The sequence below is a fragment of the Ambystoma mexicanum genome, chromosome 4q (genome assembly GCF_040938575.1).
Source record: "Ambystoma mexicanum isolate Mex_15411 chromosome 4q, UKY_AmexF1_1, whole genome shotgun sequence".
NCBI lineage: Eukaryota > Metazoa > Chordata > Amphibia > Caudata > Ambystomatidae > Ambystoma > Ambystoma mexicanum.
Genome location: NC_090928.1, coordinates 666,955,831 through 666,975,414, shown reverse-complemented (window position 1 = coordinate 666,975,414; position 19,584 = coordinate 666,955,831). Strand labels below are relative to the sequence as shown.

Genomic DNA, 19,584 nt, shown 5'->3' with positions numbered 1-19,584 from the left:
GGATCCTGTGGAGTTTGCAGCATAAAGTCGCCACCTAAAGCGGAGTGCTGTGAGTGTGTTTGCTATGTTCGCTGGAGAGCCGGAGTGCCCGCCACGAACGAGGCAACACACTCATATTCAGCCTCAGACTGCCCCGGGTTCTGCGACATCAGCACAGCACACACGACTGATTTCAACTTTATCGGCGATCCACACGCTAAGATGGAGCTTGGGGGAAAAAACATATGGGGGAAGTGGAAAATGCCCTCTTAAGTTTATACCCAAAGGAAAACACAAGTGTGAATCTCTCAAAAACTGTGCTGTAACCCCCAAAAAAAGTCGCAAAAGAAGGGTTTTTAGATTTTAATATCTTGTGGTGTATTCTTACAGATCTTACTATTTAAGCGCCAACACTGCACAAATCTATGTACAACCTTAGAAGAGCATCAATAAAGGACGATTTGAGAGCACCATAGTCTGATCCATCTGGAGAGATTGGGCATACTCGATGCAGTACATCTAACTCGTGTCAATGCCAACTTCTTTAAGTAGCCCATACTTGCCAAATACCAACGACTTGGATGATAATTGTGTCCTTGTTGCCAACAGTTCAGCCATGTTGGAACTCACTCCTGTGCATGGCCATCTGATCTAATCTTGAGTACACTATCTCGACCTCTACAATGAAATTAACAATATGTGAGTTAGTAAGAAGCAAGCCTCTATCTCGAAGCCTAGACCCATTGAACCATTCTGTGGATAATAGTGGATTAGCACCACAACGTAGTATAGGTTCCAATGGGGACTTAGAACTCCACCCATATAAAATTCTCTCTGGTGAGACGCCTCTAGACTTCCATAGAAATCCGCCCACGAAGAGATCCAATGATACCAAAGAGGACTGTACCCATCATTAGTTGACAATCCCGCATAACATTCAGTTTGATCCATCCAGTGGAAGTACAAACCTCAGAGAAAACCCGCCATAGCGGATTAACACTCTCCCAGAGAGTCGATTACCTACAGACCCTACACAATAAACCTACTCTGAAAGCGTTAAGCTTTGTACTGAACTCTTTTGTTAATGTGTTCGACACAAAAATGAGGTACATATTTACTTAGGAATACTCGTGGAACTCTCAAAAGTAGTCGGTAGTTGTGACTTGTCGTTGGTAGGTCTATCAACAGCTATTCATATCCAAGTGAAAGATCCGATAGACCGATTGTATGGACTCAGCAAAGAACATTCAATCTCACTGAATGATCTAAAAATGGATCTCCACAAACAGAAAGAACAGAATGAAAATATGTGGAAGTACATCATATCTTCTCTAACAGATCTCAAGAAACAGCCTGAGAGAACAAAGGTAGCTGTTGCTCTAGAGACAAACTAATGCAATTGCGGGGATGACACCCCACTCTCAACATCTGAATTGGAGGAATTTATGAGATTGTCCAACTCCTGATCGTCTATTAGTTGGGCCAATCTGAAATTGGCAGAATTACGAATAACAAGTCTGCCTATTCTCCGATACCCAAAAATGCTGAAATGGAGCCATTGCAAGATGCACCAGTATCAGTATCAATGGACCCGGCATGTCTGACATACAGCCCTCTTTATAAAATCACCAACAGAGGGGGAAAAAGAAAAAAGGTCAGAAGAAAAATCTAAAGTCAGCAGTTGCAGCAAAGGACATTATAGCCAAACCTGCTGAAAAACCAACATTGAAGAAGAAGAGGAAATCTAGCAAAAAGAACTTTTTTAAAGCCCTTAACAAAATCTCTGATTTAGAAAGCCATTTAACTAAAAACAACTCCTTAGCAAATGACATTACCTTAGCCGACCAAAGCAAAGGAAAAGGAAAAAAGTCATAGCGATGATTCCTCTGAGTGCTGCGAAGTGATTTAATCACCTCTCAGCACGTAGACAAAAAGGTAAAGATCAGTGCCGGTAGCCAGACAGGGAAATGGCCACTGGTCCCGCAAAAGAAGCTACCAATGGCGCCCATCTTTAACAGCAAAAAGAAAAAAGATTGTGTAATCAATGAAAAAATTGTGCCTTGCGAAAGTAAATCAGATCCCTTAACAATTTCCGCAGTAGCTGCGTTTCAACTTCAGCTAAATACTGACAATGCGAGTCAGCAAGTCCTTTGGCATTGTCTGTGGCAATACCAACTGCCCCGTCCAAACTTAACGCAGCCCCGAAGTTATGGCTAAAACAATCTCCAGAGTCAAGGGGCCACAAGGCACTAAATCACACCAACATATTGACTTACACAAAAAAAATACCTGATCTGTACTTGTTTGCCAGCAAAGACATTGACCGGATCTCTTTTCCATATGAAAACTGCACTTCTGTAGCAGAACGTATCTTAAAATTAAGGGAGGGACGGAACGCCATATTAATGTGCGCAGATGAATTGAGAAAATGTAACTTTGAAGTGTTTGAGACATTAGCACCTCCATCTGCAATCTCTTTGATCCAATCCGAATATGCACAAGGAGAAATCAAAGTTGTGGACCCTCTTGCCTGATATTCGGTCTGAAGTCCTACAGAGGCTCACAGCAAGTGGAGAGCTCCCGTAGGGAAGACATACAAACTGACCTCTCAATTCTAAGCTGGAATATTAAAGACACCGGGGTAAGTCAAATGATCTTTTAAGAAAAGGATATGATTTTCCTCCAAGAAACATGGTTAAGGGACAATGTCCAACTCAATGGTTTCACAATCCTAAATCAAGCCGCATCATGTCATAGTGGTGGCAGACCTTCTGGGGGCTTACATATTGCTATTTGGAATAGTATAGCAAATTATATTATTTGCATGAGCCAAAATCTTGAAGGAATTCTTGTCACCAGATGCCTGATCAAATGGGGTAAAAGTGTAAAAGGTCTGATTTTAATCAGCATATATTGGAACCCTATGAATAAGAGTTTTTTTTTCAATTCTGGATGATTTGTTGGCATTCATGACTGAAATACACATCTCATATTGTGATGATCTTATCATAATGGGAGGTGATTTCAATGCATACTGCTCCCCTTTAGACAATCGGCAAAATTGAATTTGAATAAGGGTAATGGCGAATTATGGGATCCTTGGTTTTTGGAATGGAATTTGATAATCCTCAATGGGAATGTTAGTGACGATGTGGTCCCCTTATCCACATAGTCTAATAGAATTGCTGTGTCGACGATTGACTATATTATAGTGTCAGTAGAATTACATCATTTTTGCTCACTGTTCAAAGCTGTATTTATGAAGCACATCGATCACAAAGCTTTGCATGCCAGTTTTATGATTTGACAGTATTCAATTGAACACTGTGTATTCACATCATTTCCAAATATCGACCCAATGGCACAGGGTAGTGAGTTTTGCAAAAACAAGGGAGAACATTAAATTCCAAACTAAATAACATATTAGAATATGGCTCGGGAGTGGCTATAAGCCATCTAAGAACTCCTGGGAGCTATGTGGAATTCCTTTGGGATTTAGATCAGCCTCAAGTCAAAATAGATTTCAAATACAATGAGGAAACATACACCAGTTAAGAAAAAATCTAAGAGCAGCAAAGAAAGAAGGCCTAAACAACGAATGTTTGAAAAGAATACAAAGTTTTTTAGCAGTAGTTATCCCCACTGGTCCCTCATGGAGAGACTCGCACGTAGCATCCATAACGGTCACAAGCCCTTGTACCACTGCAATCTAGAAACATTTGGCTGATAATTAACGGTCAAACTCATTTCCAAGGGATGCAACAAGCTTGTCCCATCTCAGACCATTCCTAGGTGGAATATTTCTGAGAAATCCCAGACATGTCTTTAGCCAATCTTTAGCCACTCTACCAGATAGTCGCGCTGGAACCCCCTGGCTCCTCCACATATCACAAAAGTGAATTGAGTTCCTAATTATAAAATCCTCGTGATCTAGAGCAGCAGGCCCTAGCAGCCTAACTGATATGATTTTAAAATCAGATATCTCAACCTGGTCAAGCATCCTTTACGATCTATTTGCAGATATCATAAAGAGCCATTTACTGCCAGAGTCATGTAAACGGGCCATTGTTGTTCCGATTTATAAAAAGGAACAGAACAGAGCCAAGCAATTATCGTCCCATAGCCCTGCTTGATTGTGACAGTAACATGTTTGCAGGTCTAGTACCCAAAGAATTAATTAACTGGACTGAGAGTAAAAATGATTCTTGCCAAGCATAAAACTGGCTTTAGGAAAGCCCATCTACCTCGTTGAATGGCCTAATTATCTCTATACTTAAAGATTAAAGTACTTGCTCCGAAGCAAATCCCACATATACAGCCTTGAGCATCTCACCAAAGCATTTGATTTCGTGAACAGCCAAATTATGGAACAAACTAAGAAACTGGGGCATTCCAGAGGGTTTGCTGGCAGTTATAATCGCTCTTCATCACAAAACAATGTTCCGAGTGAGACTGAATCTCAGAGGAGACCTGTCCTCTGAAGTATCCACTAGAAACAGAGTAAGACAAAGGTGCATATTAGCTGCATACCTATTTAATCTTTATCTTGCCGACCTAACAGAATTCCTATTGGCTCATTCACTTGTTTGTCCAAGGATCGGTAACCATCCGGTCCACTTCCTAGCATATGCTGATGACATTGCCTTAATAAACCATACTCCCATTGGTCTACAGCATCTGCTTAAGGCCATCAAAAAAAGTGATTAACCCTGCCAAATCACACATAATGATTTTTAGTAATCAGTCTAAAGGTAGGACATTTCCTAACTGGTGCCTGCATGATCAAAACTTGCCAGTTGTGAAAGAAATCTAATATTTGGGCTTCAACCTTAGATCCACTAACTCGTTGAAAGATCGTAACAATGAATTGGAATCCAAAACTACCCAATATATAAGTCAACAAAAAAGACTGAAAAGTTTCTGTAGAATTTCGTTATAACCCCTAACAAAGTTCTATGAAGGGAAGGTTACACCGTCAATTTTGTTTGATTTGGAACTCTCTCAGAGCGCAGGTAAAATGAATGGGGCAAAAATTGAAGGTCGCATTTGTTAATCTACCCATGTATCTTTCCATTGCTTGTTTAAGATATTAATTGGGCTTGTACTCACTCCAATCCCACTTCCAATGGAAATTACTACTCGCATATCGATCTATTTTATATCCCTGTAAATTCTCTCTATACAGAATTTTAGGCGATCCTATGAACTCATCAGAGTGAGTTCTTGTCTAATCTGAAAAGTGATACAGAGCAAACATTACAGAATTGTGAGGTTACTCTGAAAAGTGATACAGAGCAAACATTACAGAATTGTGAGGTTACTAGTGAAACGCTGATCGAAAATCCTGATAAAGCAAAGTGCGCTCTGCTACGAACAGATTGGATAACAACCAGAGCGCAATTATGTGAGCTCAAGAGTGCAAAAAAAATAGTGTGTGTGAAAAACCCTGCAAATACATATTGTCATATGTAAGAAGATTTCTTAACCCAGAATGGCATGCCAAATTATTAAGGTTCTGACTAAGTTTAGTAAAAACAAATGAGACAATGAGAATATGGAACAGTCTTGACCAATACACAGGGGAATGCGATTTATGTGCTGGTTGTGTTTAAGACATCAGACATCTCCTAATAACTTGTACAGGAAGGCTAGCAATAATAGGGAAATAGTTTGCCAGATTTGTACACCACATAGAGTGGATTAACAGCCAAGATGTTTGGTACAGGCTTTCGGCAGGTAAAGAAATCTTATCAATTGAGTTATTCAAATTGTTGAATGAACTGAAGTTTATAAAAATTGCCCTATGAAGCATATTGGGAATTGTTTACTAACGGTCTACTAATGTATTTTGTCCTGTTAATTCGTATTAAGACGAAGTACCAGTATATCATGTTTCAGGTGGATTACTCATTCTAATCTTTCTTTTTTCTTTACTTGTTAACTGTGTTGTTTTTGTTGTTATTGTTTGTAAATTAATCAACTGATGAATCTGTGTAAAAATTCAGAATTTGACTGAAAGTACAATAAAATAAAAAAATAAATGCTCGATCCATCTCTTCTCAGGAATTGGATTAACTTGTGCTTGATGATTTTAAGCCTCCAAAAATTCTTAGTGTCTTTGGACGCTAATATTTGTATCATTTTCTGCAAGTCTCTTAACAGTTGTTTGTATCTATGGGCTCGGGCCCAATTTTTGAAAACATTTTTTATTTCCCTACGCTTGGTTGCGTCCGCACCAATCGACCTAGGCAGCATTCTCCGTACTTCCCTTTTTTATACTGGACCTTTGGATCATATGCATGCTTACGGACTACCATTAGCTTTATCCTTGGATATGTAATTTTGGTATAGACTCCTTTCAGCATAACATTATATGGGACCTTACTTAATAGAGGATGGGGTCGGGTCGGAACCTTACCTAATAGAGCCCAAAGTTCTTCCTCAGTATACATTAGCCAAAACAGTGGGAAAAAACTTTACATTTAAGCTTTCCCAAGTTACTTGATTTATCCCCCCCCCCCCTCCCGATTTGCATCCAAGACCACAGGGAAAGACAAGTGGAGCTCCCCAGTGGTCTGTACCCTCCACATTTGATAGTGGTAGGTGATCAAAAGCCACTGTTGGCATTACCACCAAAGTTGCAATATCCAAGAAAATCTCTTCAGAAACGTAGTCCAGAACCTTAGTCAGTAGGCTTCTTGTCCAAATGTAACGAGGGGGGTCGCCCCCAACCTATTGCCGTTTACAATACAAAATCGCCATGCATCCATCAGCGCCAGCCATGAATTACCACGCTGTGCCCCTGCTTTCTCACTCTTGTGGTTACAACCAGGGGTTTGGACACTCAGAGCATTTAGGTCACCACAGAAGATGATGGAATTAGAGTTTCTCAGCAATTGCCAGTTGTAAATCATATTTCCAATTACAATGAAAAAATCAGTCTGAGAAACTTTCACTGAGATCCAATGCAAATTAAGGATTAATGTAAAATCCAATCCCGGAAATGATGTGCCCCAATTAATCTCCACTGCCTGTACAAAAGCGTTCGGCTGAGCGTAGATTGTAGAGGAGTCAAACATAACATTGCGAATCCCAAATATCAGGCTAGGCGCCAGGCATCCTTCATACCCTTTATAAACTGGGTTTAATAGACATGTAAAATCATCTACTATTGGCACTTCCATCAGCCAAAACTCCTGAAGACAGAATACGTTGGCATCTAACAAGTCAACACTCTCTTCTGTGAATAGGTGTCTAAAGCCCCTACAGTTCCAAGAAATAAATGTAAGATCTTTGAATGCTTTGTAATGAGTGTTGTTTGGGGGTATTCAATATGATGGAAGTCTAGGGTAGACACCAGCCAACTCCAATTTGTGTTACCATTAAATCGATTTGAGCCATCAGTACCATCAATTATTTGTCTTTATAAAGCGTTATCTTTAAATTATTTCATCTGCAGGGATGGGGCCAATTCAGAGCAGAACCCCTGTTCTCGTTGTTATAGGTTGGGGGCCTGTCAATTTGCAATCGCAGGTTTAAGTTTGAGAGCACTGATGTCATAGCCACAGTCCCTAAAATGATCGGATGCTGCAAGTACTTGCTCCAATACCAAACGAGAGTAGAAGTGAAGAATTACTTTGTCTAGTCGATCATCGTTCTAAAATTCTACTTGACAAATGTCGCTGGAGTTAATGTGACAATACAGGGACCATTTTTAGAAGACATAAGGCACAGGTCCTATTTTAAATTATTTGTTTGTGATCTAATGGCAATTTCTCAAGGATTAGACAGTTAGTGGAGCTTAAAGTGTGCCGCGCCATGACATTCCTACCAGACTTGTTTGGAGCAGGCAGTTGACATAGTAACCGCCTTCTCTCCTCCAATGTCTTAAATGCTGGTGCTTTAAATGTTGGCAAATTATTCTATGTTTGTGCGAGTTGATCATTAAAGTAATTAGGGCCTGAGCTAGTCCTCTCAAAACCTGTGCGGCCCATTTCTTCATACGGACTCTCTGCTCTTTCGACTGTAATTGTTTGAGTCAGCAGCCCTGTCTGAGTAGAAACACACGTGACTTGTCGTGGGAGGGTGACGGGGGAATGACGTTTCCACGCAGGGGCCCCGTTCTGCGAGGGCAGGTATGGGGTCCCGATACCTGTTGTTCCTGTACACTTGCCCCCATACTGGCTCCATCTGGGGAACCGCAATAATAAGATTGCTAATATGAGTTGCAGCTTTTTTGCAGGGCCCCCTTGTGGACCATGGGATTTGTTAGAAGCTGTGGCCAGTGTGGGGTGCCATGACATGACATGACATGACAAATTGATTTGTGGAAAAAATAATGAGACCTGTTTTAGATGAATTACAACAGTCATCTTAGAAAAAGTTGCTTGTAAAAAAAAGGAATGCTTGAAAAACACAATCATTCGATATTTTGTTTTTAGACTTACTTTTTCAGAGGCACTTGGTGATGCTATCTTTGAATATTTCCAAACTGAACATCACAAGAGGGCGGAATGCTTGGCTTTGGCTCTGGCTCAAATCATCTACAGGCAGTGTGGTGTTCACAGAAAAACAGCACTCTGCATGTGCCTAGAGAGCCAGATTTGTGGAGCAGTGGAATTTATACACCAATGCAAAAAATTTTCATTGGGTGAGTTCATTGTTTCAAAGTAAACTTGATATGATGTTACAGTCACTGATGACTTTGTGTGAATGTATTATGACACCACCATTGTATTATAGATTTCTAAAACATTATCCTGTTGCTTTAGAACAGGTCTCTAGGGCGTGTTTTGGGTTTTGGATAATACGAGAGATATCATGGGAGTTTGCCTGTATTGTGCTTTGCACACAGTTTGTAACCCACTTTCTTCAGTAATGTAAAGATAGGGGAATGGTAAAAATCACTATACAAAATGCATACACCTATTCCCTAATTAAGTATTTTGTTTATTTATGGATTTCTCAATGTCCATAAACCGAAATTGTGTCATAATGAAACCCTTTCAAGAACTATAGTTTATTGGATCATTCTCTCCAGTATCTATACCTCTTTATTTTTTCCAACTTTCAGATGATTTACTGTTTTTATTGAAAAAATGCCCCACCAATGAATTAATTGAAAATCTCACCCGCGAGTGGAATGGAAAAAAAGCAATTGTATCCACTGGGCAGGCTGTTCTACTACTTATCGACGCTGACCATAAAGAGATAGGCTTTCAGATGCTTGAACATTTTGACACGCATGGGACATGTAAGTTATTTGAACTTTCACAAATAGGATTGGAGATGTTGATAAATGCAGACTTTGTAGATCTGTGTGCAAGAGAGAGTGTAAACGGCTAGCAAATATCCATGAAACGAATGTGTGTAGGCCACTGCAATGAGTCCTTTTTCATTTTCACTTTTGAAAAGATAGATGGGATGGATGTACACATTTTTTTAAATGATAATTTGGCTTATGAAGCTATGCATGTTCGATACACGCAAATATCAAAGGCAATTACTGACACCATGTGTGAATGGTGGTGCGGTATAGCTTGAGGCACAGATTAAGATGTTTTAAAGGAAGTCTTTATGGCCTGCCTGGAAAATTGTATCTTTTAGAGTACTAAATGAGGGATCTCCAGAGGACATTTGGATATGGCAATATGAGTCCCTCAGTACAGCGGTGACTTTCATAACTGTGTGGTTTAGTTCATGTTGTGTACAATTCCTTAACATAATAAATATGCTAATTGATTCCCCAGTACTTGCTTAATCAGGAAGAATGAATACAGGTTGAATAGCAAAACATGCATGTCACACCCTAGGATTTCAAAGTAAAGTGGCTATTTCTAGTGAAACAGGTTGGATTGAGTGCTTTTCTTATAATGGGATGGGGCACACGCCCATAATATGTGATGATGAGAGAGGCGATCATTGGAGGACAGTGAGTGTTGAAGCCAGCATATGGGGATTGCTAAGAGCCACAAGCAGGACAGAATAGATTTCTTAAAAAATATATTTTGACTACAAAGGGCCGATTAGCACAGAGTTGGTGTTTTCTCTGTTTACATATTTCAGACTTGAAATGTTTTGCTAGACTGTAATGGGCCAGGTTTACCATCATCATTCATGCTGCTTCAGGATACACATTTTACCATCTGAAATGGTAAAGAATAGTAACCATGGAGGAGATACCCCAACTCCTAGCAATAGGAAGACAGTCTGCGGCTAATCGGACAAGAGGAAAAATGTGACTCGTGTCAAGGCTACTCATCGAGTTTCATGATTGGGTACCCCAAATGTTTTGATAAAATGCAAGCAAGAGTGAGAGTCCTACAACTTGAATTATCTCACCCATCAAATCATTCAGTATGGGCAGGTTTTAAAATCAATCTGTCTGTAAACACTTGATAGTGTAGATTTCTTTCAGACGCAGATGTTACCTTAGTAACTGCGTGTACATACCTGCTTGCCAGTTGCTTCTCCTGGAACGTATGTCCATGCTCAAAAAAGTCCTTTGACCTTGTGAAATCTATGCTGCAGGTTTTGTGATGAAGTCCCCTGCTCTATTCTGGGGACATCTAGTGTGATCTACAGGGCCGGGGAAAGTCCAGTATCTAGTGGATGATGGATCTTGCGGCAGTATGGGGAGGATTCCCTGGTTACCCTCACTTAGCCTCCATCCCTGGTTAGGAGACAGTCACATGCCACCTAAAAATACTACTGGCCTTTTAAATGCCTTGCAAAGTGAGCCACAACTTTGCAGAGGGCAGTACAAACCCTCTTCAAGCTCGGCTTGGTGTGATACAGGTGCTGACCCTCCATACTTTGTCACCAATGCAAAAACATTCACAGTGCTCACTGTGGGTCCTGCTACCAATGCTGCTCTGCAGCGATCCGCAGATGTAGATCTTCAGCAATCTGCGGTTGCCAACGCAACTGTGCAAACTCAAATAAAGAATCAAAAATGGTGATCAGCTTTTTAAAGCTGTGGTCAAGCTTCCAAGTGATGACCTACACTACACTTGAGGGAGAAGAGCAATCTTAATCAGTCACACAACTAAACTACTGATACCCATTTGTAGGCCCCTACACCTTGACTGGCCTTGGTGAAGGCCGAGACATCCCAGCAAAGGGAGGTGTGGGCGTTTAGAGAATGAGATTTCTAGCAGCAGCTTGGAGTGAGTTGGCTGTTCAGGAAATATCTGTGGGACAAGTTTGTAAGGGGACTAGTTAGAGCGGAGGTGGCTGGAGACATGAGGGAGAGAAAATACATCAGTAGGGAGACATCGGGTGATGGAAGGGCAAAGACATCAGGTAGTCGAAGGAGGGAGACATCAGGGGGTGGCAGGAAGGAGACATGAGGTGGTGGGAAGACATCTGGAGGTAGTAGTAGGATGAAGACATCTGGCGGTGGTAGGAAGTTGTCTGGAGGTGGTAAGAGGAAGGACATCCGGTAGAGGTCGGTCACCCAGAGAAAACACCAAGTGCTAGCGAGGCGTTATCAAGTGATAGCAGGAAGGAATGTGAGGACATTCTTAGTCCAAAGTCCGGGAGTAAGCGGTGAGACCCAAATTAGAAGGGGGTAAACCCACAGTGAGAAGAGGAACAAACATGCAGTGCCTGCTAGGATCAGGACCACATTAGAAGTGGAGGTGGTGTTGAGGGAAGGAGTTTGATCCCTAAGAAGGGGGAGTGATAAGGCCCTCTTAAGCCTTTCTGCAGAAACTGGGGCAGACAGTGAAAGAGAAACTACCCTATATATACAACTTGTGGCGGAGACACAGGGACAACTACACTTCCTTCCAAGAGATTTGGGCTGGTACCATCCCATAATCGAGAAATAAACCGAGCGACTTTCATAGCGAGAACCTTTGGGACTGTGTGTGAAAAGGAGGCTCCCCACAATCTTAGGAAGTTTACGAAAAGACTTTCGAGATTGTAAAGCTTTTTTTTTTTAGCTTTTTGTCCAGACAGACGTAGGTGATCCTATGGGAGGACCATAAGGTTGATGTTCTGCCTAATACGAAGTTATCTTTGTATCTGCACTCAAAGGTTACTGGGAATGAAACGTATTAGAACCATACACTGGTTGGTCAGCAACACTTTAATTATTTAAGAAACTGGAGGTATTAAGGAAAACTGATGTTAGTGATGGCAAAATCATGCTTCCATGAAATAAGAACCGCTAATGGAATTGCATGTGTTTGACATGCATGAATGCACAACAATCGCCAATGGCTTGAATGCTACACCTCAGAATAGAAGTGGAACAAAAAGGTGGAGAATATTTTCTGAGAACACCCTCTTTTGTATTTGTTATGTGCCATATCACCCTTAATAATGCTCAGTAGTTTTGTTAACTACATTACTATGCACAGTAGTGGAGGCAGACTTTGTGCCAGGGTGTCGGGCGGTTCCTGTGGGAGACATGATTTCAGGTATGTGGCGGCATGTGAATAACTTTAGTGCAGGGGCATTAACATCTTCCACAGATTAGTGCACGTGAGCAAGCATAGCAAGAGAGCGACAAGTAATGTAGGGGAATTTGGGTGTTCCTCCCGAGAATATTTTTTATAATCTGTTAAAATAGTGAATTTCAGAACATATTTTTTGAGAAAAATGTGTTCTAAAGTCCTCCAATTTACAATTGGTTCACTTAGGAAATGCATGAAAACGTCTACTGGATGCCATGTCACCAACAGTGCACAGGAGCATGTGACAACATTTTCATGATGCCATCCTTGCCCTCGTAAGTCATTTATATGCAGCTGTGATATAACCGAGGATTGCCAGTGTAAATCATAAAGCAGAGTCCATAATACATGCCAGCATTCCTAGTGTTAAGCACTTTGATATTGTGGCTTCAATCTGTTCGAGTAGGGTCACTGTAAATAATGTTTATGAAGCTGCAAACACAATTTAGGCGTGCATGGTCACTGTAAATCTTGATGAAGATACAGCCACAATCTATTCCTAAAATTCTCAATGTAGCAAATTGGATGCTGTTGGATAAACCCTATATGCCAGCATTATCACTATTAATAACTTTCATGATTCAGCTTCTGTGACGCCAAACACATGCTTGCATTGCACACACCTCCTCACAAACATCACTAACACAAATCAAAAGCAAGAAACAAGGACATGTGCAGACATGAACTCTGCAGGTGCAGGAAGGAGAGAACCAGGAGGCAGGCCTTCTGTGTCTACGCCCCCAGACTCTGAACCTCTTCCATGCCAACCCTAGTTATGGTCCCTCGCTTTTGCATTTCGTGACAGAGCTCTTCCTCTTCAAGGAATGGCTTCTCCCTAACAGCTAGGTCCACACACCCTCCAATCTCCACCTAACCTGAGACTTGGTGATCTGCGCCTCCCGTTATCTTCCCATGTTACTTGTAAAGATCCCTTGTTTCCAAATTGCCTGCCCTCCTCCATACAAGGCTTCCCACTCCCTTGTATTGATCCCTTGCAATCTGCTTCCCTCGCTGTGTACTCCACCCCCTAGGACTAAAGCCAGGTCCCTTCTCAATCAATACCCTAATAATAATAATCATGAGACTCTTCAAGGATGTACTTGGGGTCACTCGGCATGATCTGTGCATCGAGTCTGCATATTATAAATACATCCAATACATTTCTGTGGCTCAGTTTGCAAATAAATCACTGTTCATGAATGAAATATTCTCTCAGTATATAAACAATTTAATAAGTGAGTAATTTCTCCCTCATTCTGTAAATAAGTCTCCTATGGGAAAGGGTGCAGGGAAACATGGCACAATAATTCCTGTCTGCTTTGCATAAAATCAAAGAGCTTTTTGGGAACGTTATGTTTTTATATTTAACACATGTCTGTAATAATGATGTAAGCAGACAACTATTCTAAGCTCACAATGGGCTTGGTTATTATTTGTCACAACACTCACCCCAGCAGTAAAAGGTCTGCAAAATAGAAGTCATAAATACCAATGTAAGCCTCACACCAGAAGAAAAGCATGTCTTATTATTATAATAAGGGTTATTTCCTCAGCAGTCACACAGGAAAACTTAATAATAATAAGACCTGCGTTTCTTTTGGTGCGAGGCTTGCCTGAGCAGAAAACGACTTCTCATTGTTCGCTCGCTATTTGCCGGACTCAAAGCGGCCTGTGTTTCTGGTCTCTTTTAGGGTCTCCCACCTCCGGGCCCCTGCTAAGCCAGTGGCATCCATGCCACAGATGTGTAAACATTCACTTGAGATCACCCTCTGCACCATAATGTCTTCTAAATAGCAGAGGTGCACTTTATGAATCGCATGTAACATAAAATATGCTGATTTTGTTTCAACATTATTTCAACTTGTACCCAAGATCATTGTAGCCCTTTGGGCCTGAGGTTGCCTGATATTGGGAAGTTTTTATGTTTTGCAACTTTCCTCCATTGACTTTAATGGAGTTCCCCAGCAAACATGCGTTTTGTCTGGATCCTGACTGATTTTCGGGGGCAAGTGAGGCCTGTTTGGCTCATTCCCTTGCTTCTCTCATTTCGTGTGCACTGGTCAGTCCCTATGGCTACTAGTACAGGAAATGTGTATTCTTTGTTTTTCACATTCGTTTTTACAGTGTGGCACAGGCCACCTTGAGCGGAGTGAACCTGGGACACTGTACCCCTTTTAATTTTTCATTCAGTAACATCTCAGTTACTGTTGCGATGTGTATTGAACAGGCTGATGGCAGCGGACTGTTTTTCATCCTTAAAGGATAGTTCCGGGACTTTTTTTTTATTGTCCCTACGGTTCGGCCATGTGTTTTTAAGCATAAATCGGTAGATCGTAGAAAACTTTCCTATGGACCTTACCCGACTTTTCGTCCATTAACGCACTCGAAATCATCCGCCATTTTGTGATAATCCTATCATTTCCCCCCATCGACCTGGCTCACCTGCTTTTGCGGCACTAAATCAAATCCCCCGCCCCTGAAACAGACTTTATCAAAACATTCATATTCCTCACCTCTCTCCGTGACGTGACTGTGCTGCGTAGGCAAACGCGCCCAGGCGTCTTCTACGCGACTCCACACAGAACCCGGAAACCAACACAGATCAGCTCACAACACAGCGCGCCACAATTCGGAATATGAAACTGTACTTTTAAATCAAACCGCAAGATTGTAAATTTGGTAAAGTACATTTATTGGACATCAAATGTTTAGAGAATATTCAGCGATTTGCATTTTTCTTTGCTCTCGATCCAAAATAGTTCGTCTTGAGGCAAGCGATGTTCGTGTGCAGTACACAGGGTGTTGGTTTACGATAAAATAAGCTCTTCGGTCGCACTGATAATCGCATGGCTGTTCCAACAACGAGACACTATGCCACCACAACGGTCTGTATGTTGCATCTAGCCGTTAGTACCGCGTAAGGGCATACTTGTACTTGGCGATCGTTCCATAAAATGGTCAGGGTGGTAACGTTGTTCACGCGGAGAAGCAACTGGCGGTTGTAGAAGCCATCCGCCGGTGTCTGGTACTCGTGACACATACAATAATGAAGGATGTACCTGTTTTAAAAACATAAAAAATGAAATTAGTCTCACCGTCAGATCTTTATTAAAATTATTCATTTTATATATTAGGTCGGGAAATTATTTCATAGCTAGGACAGTGCAATTGGGTATTATACGTCAAGGGGGGGCTGTAGGATACTGAGACAGTCCCCCAGTGCAGGGGTTGACAGGGAGGCAGTGCAGGTGGAGAGTGGAAGGGCCCAGGACCGAGGTCGCAGACAGTGGACAAGTTGTAGCAGGGGAGAGGGAGAGAGAAAGCAGAAGCAAAAAGTAAGGTTTTGAGGTGCTTCCGTAAAAGGAGATGGTGCGCGGTACAAAACAATATGCCACATAGAACGAACAAGTACAACCCGTCTTTAAAGCTACTGTATAGTAATTAAATTGCGGTATAAACTCATCTAAAGAGTTACTTACATTATATTTGCATTTCCCATTGTGTCTGTGCGTAGGGCAGCCCCGAAATACCACTCCTTCTATGCCGACGTTATTTCTTCTAATGAACGAACATTAAATGGCTTTCGTTTCTGAAATTATATTCATTATCGTTTACGTTATTGCACCACACCCCCAAAAAGAAGTCTTTCGGGATGGTCCCGGCCTGTCAAGGTCAAATAACAATAGAAACTTATACTGAGTCGTGGGCCATTCCGGCACCCAGCAAAAAATCAAAGCAGCTGACCTTCACTTTGAACGAGCACACATTCCTAGTTAGCTACATTCAGTGTAAGGCCATCTCACAGGACTTGAAATTTACACTCCATCTTTGCATTTTGTCTGCGTGCATTTGCAGCCCCAGAGAACCATAAATACGGAGACATTCTATATTTTTTGAAAAATGATTTATATTACAGTTTGGTTTAATTTAATGCGCAAATGAACAAGGTTGGATAGACATTACATGTACACTGAGCATTCACTTTTATTTACACATTACATAGATACACATATTCAATGGGCCTGCAACATGAGGAGACTCGAGAGAACAGACAATCAAATTACAATCATTTAAACCGTGATGTGTATTTCTCAATGAGCTCTGCTTTAGGTGGACATGGAACAGAGGCAATGTTGGGTGGCAATGCAGTTGTCCCCTGCACAGGTTCGTTCACAACTCCATGTATGTGCCTATCTAGGACATCAACAATAAGTCTCTCAATAAACTCATATTGCATATCCTGAAACACTGGTTTGATCACCCATTGTTTACTTCTTTTAGTGAAGGCCTTATTGTAGCGAAGCGTCCCTAAAGTTCCGGTCGTCCTACTTTGTTGACGGCCAACATTATGGTTATGTGCCAAGACCGCTAGAAGAGTCCGATTTATCATGCCATCTATGCCAAAATGCAATCGTTTTGGCCTGTACTTTAGGCACATATTGTGGAACACCTCCAAATCTCCTGTGTGGCAGAATTCCGTGAGTCCCCTCAAATCTCTTGTTATAGTTTTATCAAATACAATCTTTTCAATGGCTTTGTGAGTGGGTGATGAAGGAATCAACCACTTCTTCTTCCGTGCCTCCTCTGTGGACAAATGGCCATGTTCACAATTGTGGAAATGTTGGTTTGTGCTCCAGCGGTGAACGTTGCTACAGTGTAGCATTACTGACCGCCATTTTTCCAGTAGAATTTCCAACGACCCTCCACATGTTTTTGAGCTCCACCAAAGATGGTTGCTGATTGACTTGGACCACTGTGAAATACCTTGCATATCTTTTTTTTACCTGCAGCCGACATTTTTTTTATTGATTGTTTTTGCATGATGCCAAACGTCAAATTGGTGATTCATATTTTTGTACTCTTCCCTCATTGTCTTGGCAATTGAAACGTGTCTGTCCGTGGCTATCAGGTCGATCACCATTCCCCGCGATTGGAGTTCTTGCAATGATGCTACAAAGCCAACTTTCTCCATGGCCACTGAGGATGTACTTTGTGACACCTGCACGACCACCGAACTCACAATTTTCTTACTTTCCATGTCCTGAAAGTGGTAGGTGCAGTACTTGGCTGAAAATCCTGGGCTGTCGCACTGTCCATCACCGGCTAGCCTGAACCGTTTGCCTGCAAATGTACTATCAATAGACATTTTTTCCATTCTCCAAGCTTCGCTAATGGCTGGAAATAGATAATCGGTTTGGTATTTGTAGAACTGAGTTTTCGCAATGAAATGGATTCCCACAAACTGAAAGAAAGACTCTAACTTTTTAAAACTTGAACCACTAAAAAGTGCAGCCGCTGCACAAAGTAGATTGCCTGCTGGCAGTTGCCCCAGCATGGGTTGTGCAGACCATGAGAAAGGATGATATTTTGTACAGGTGGCATGTATTTTAAGGTTAGTGCCTCAAATAGCACGAGTCACATTAATCAATGGCTCCCCACATACTTCCCCACCAACCGAATGCCCACATTTCATCCGAATAATAATATCAATCAAACAACTATCGAATACAATGAATTTGGCCTCTTTCCTTATACTGTCACTCTGCATCCCAGCTGGTTCGGCCTGTAACGTTGAGGACATGTCACTCACATGAAAGGTAGAATCTCTGATATCGTCTTCCGCTATGTTCAGTGATATTGATGGTGTTTCATTGTCGTCCACTTCATTCTCTTCCATTGCAACATCTGTTCCTTCTCCGGCGATGGGTGAATAAAACAATTTCTTCAACTTTCTCGCGGTCTTAGTTTTTGCGGGTGTGGATTCTGTGAATTGATCTCTGACTGCATCCGAACTACCAGGAGGACATTCACTATCAATGGCTGATGGTGCTATAGCTCCGTTGTCAATCACTTCATATTCTTCCCATTGGCACGATGCATCTCCAGTCTCAAGTCCCTGCCAAAAGGTTTGACAAGCAACATCTCTAGTTCGCTTCACTGTCTGTGTAGATCTAGTTCGTACACCCACTCGCAACTAGAGGACAGATTGGAAAAGGGATGTTCAGTTTAAACACAACTTACAGTATTGAACTATTAACAGTGAAAAACAACATGATATAGTGACCAGGACACTAACCTTCTTTTGCTTTCTTTTCTTTGAAACTTTCTTGCCTCGAACTTCAACATCAGGACGCTGTTGCTCCGACTCGTGTGTGCATGTCTCCACTTCCTCTTGCGCTGCAACGACTATATTTTCACGATAAGCACATCCATCACGCACTGACGCTCCATCGACTCCCTGAAACATAGAACTTTCATTAGTATGTATAATAATATTGAAAACACAAAATGTACTTGGGGACCAATACCCACGTACATCTCAATAGCAAAACACGAATTAACGCTTTGTGTAGAACATTCAAACGACAATTATTCACACATTGTTGATCTAGTTAGATGGAACTGTCAAGATCCATACCTCGGACTCCTCATAGACTTCCATTGATGATATTATTGAAGATGATGCTTCAGTGACTCCCTGAAACACAGTAATTGCATTAGTATGGTTTTCTATTTTGTTAAAAAGAACATAAACTTTGTGCAGGCGTCAACGGCTCATCTAAATAGACCTGCACAAATGATCAGTTGTCTAAAATAAATAATGGATATCTAAATATGATTTGATTTGCTCGATCGTTGGAAGTGTCGCCACCCAGAGATCTGCATCAACTACTAGGGGTGATGTTCTTGTAGAAGAAGCTCCGTCATCTCCCTGAAACATAGTACTTGCGTTAATAAAGAAGGAAGTATAGCGGATGTAATCACGTCATATGATTTCACTTGATCGAACTGTCAGTATCCATACCTCGAAATGCATAAGAACATCAAGGGACGATGTAACTGCGGTGCACACTTCTGCAAGCTGTTGCGCCGACCCGTAACTGCATGCTCCCCCTTCTTCTTGGACTAATGCTCCATCGACTCCCTGAAACATAGGACTTTCATTAGTAATGAACACAATATTGAAAAAAGAAGACACATAGGAGGGCGACGACAGAAGGACATATCAATGGCTAAAAACGAAAGAAACATTGTGTGTAACAATCACGCTACAAGAATGCAAGATCTGATGATCTCCATCGATGGAACTGTCCGGAAACGTACCTCGAGCATCTGAGTGACATCAACGGTTGTCGTCAAT

At 41.5% G+C, this 19,584-nt stretch overlaps 1 protein-coding gene across 2 annotated transcripts in view; it reads left to right on the top strand.

Moving 5' to 3' along the window:
* Positions 1–19,584, top strand: part of CLHC1 (clathrin heavy chain linker domain containing 1) — a 660,301-nt gene that overhangs the window by 584,257 nt on the left and 56,460 nt on the right. For both annotated transcript variants that reach the window (XM_069608240.1, XM_069608241.1), the window contains 2 exons: positions 8,421–8,629; positions 9,053–9,232. In XM_069608240.1, coding sequence (XP_069464341.1) covers positions 8,421–8,629; positions 9,053–9,232 — 389 coding nt within the window. The remainder of the gene's footprint in view (positions 1–8,420; positions 8,630–9,052; positions 9,233–19,584) is intronic.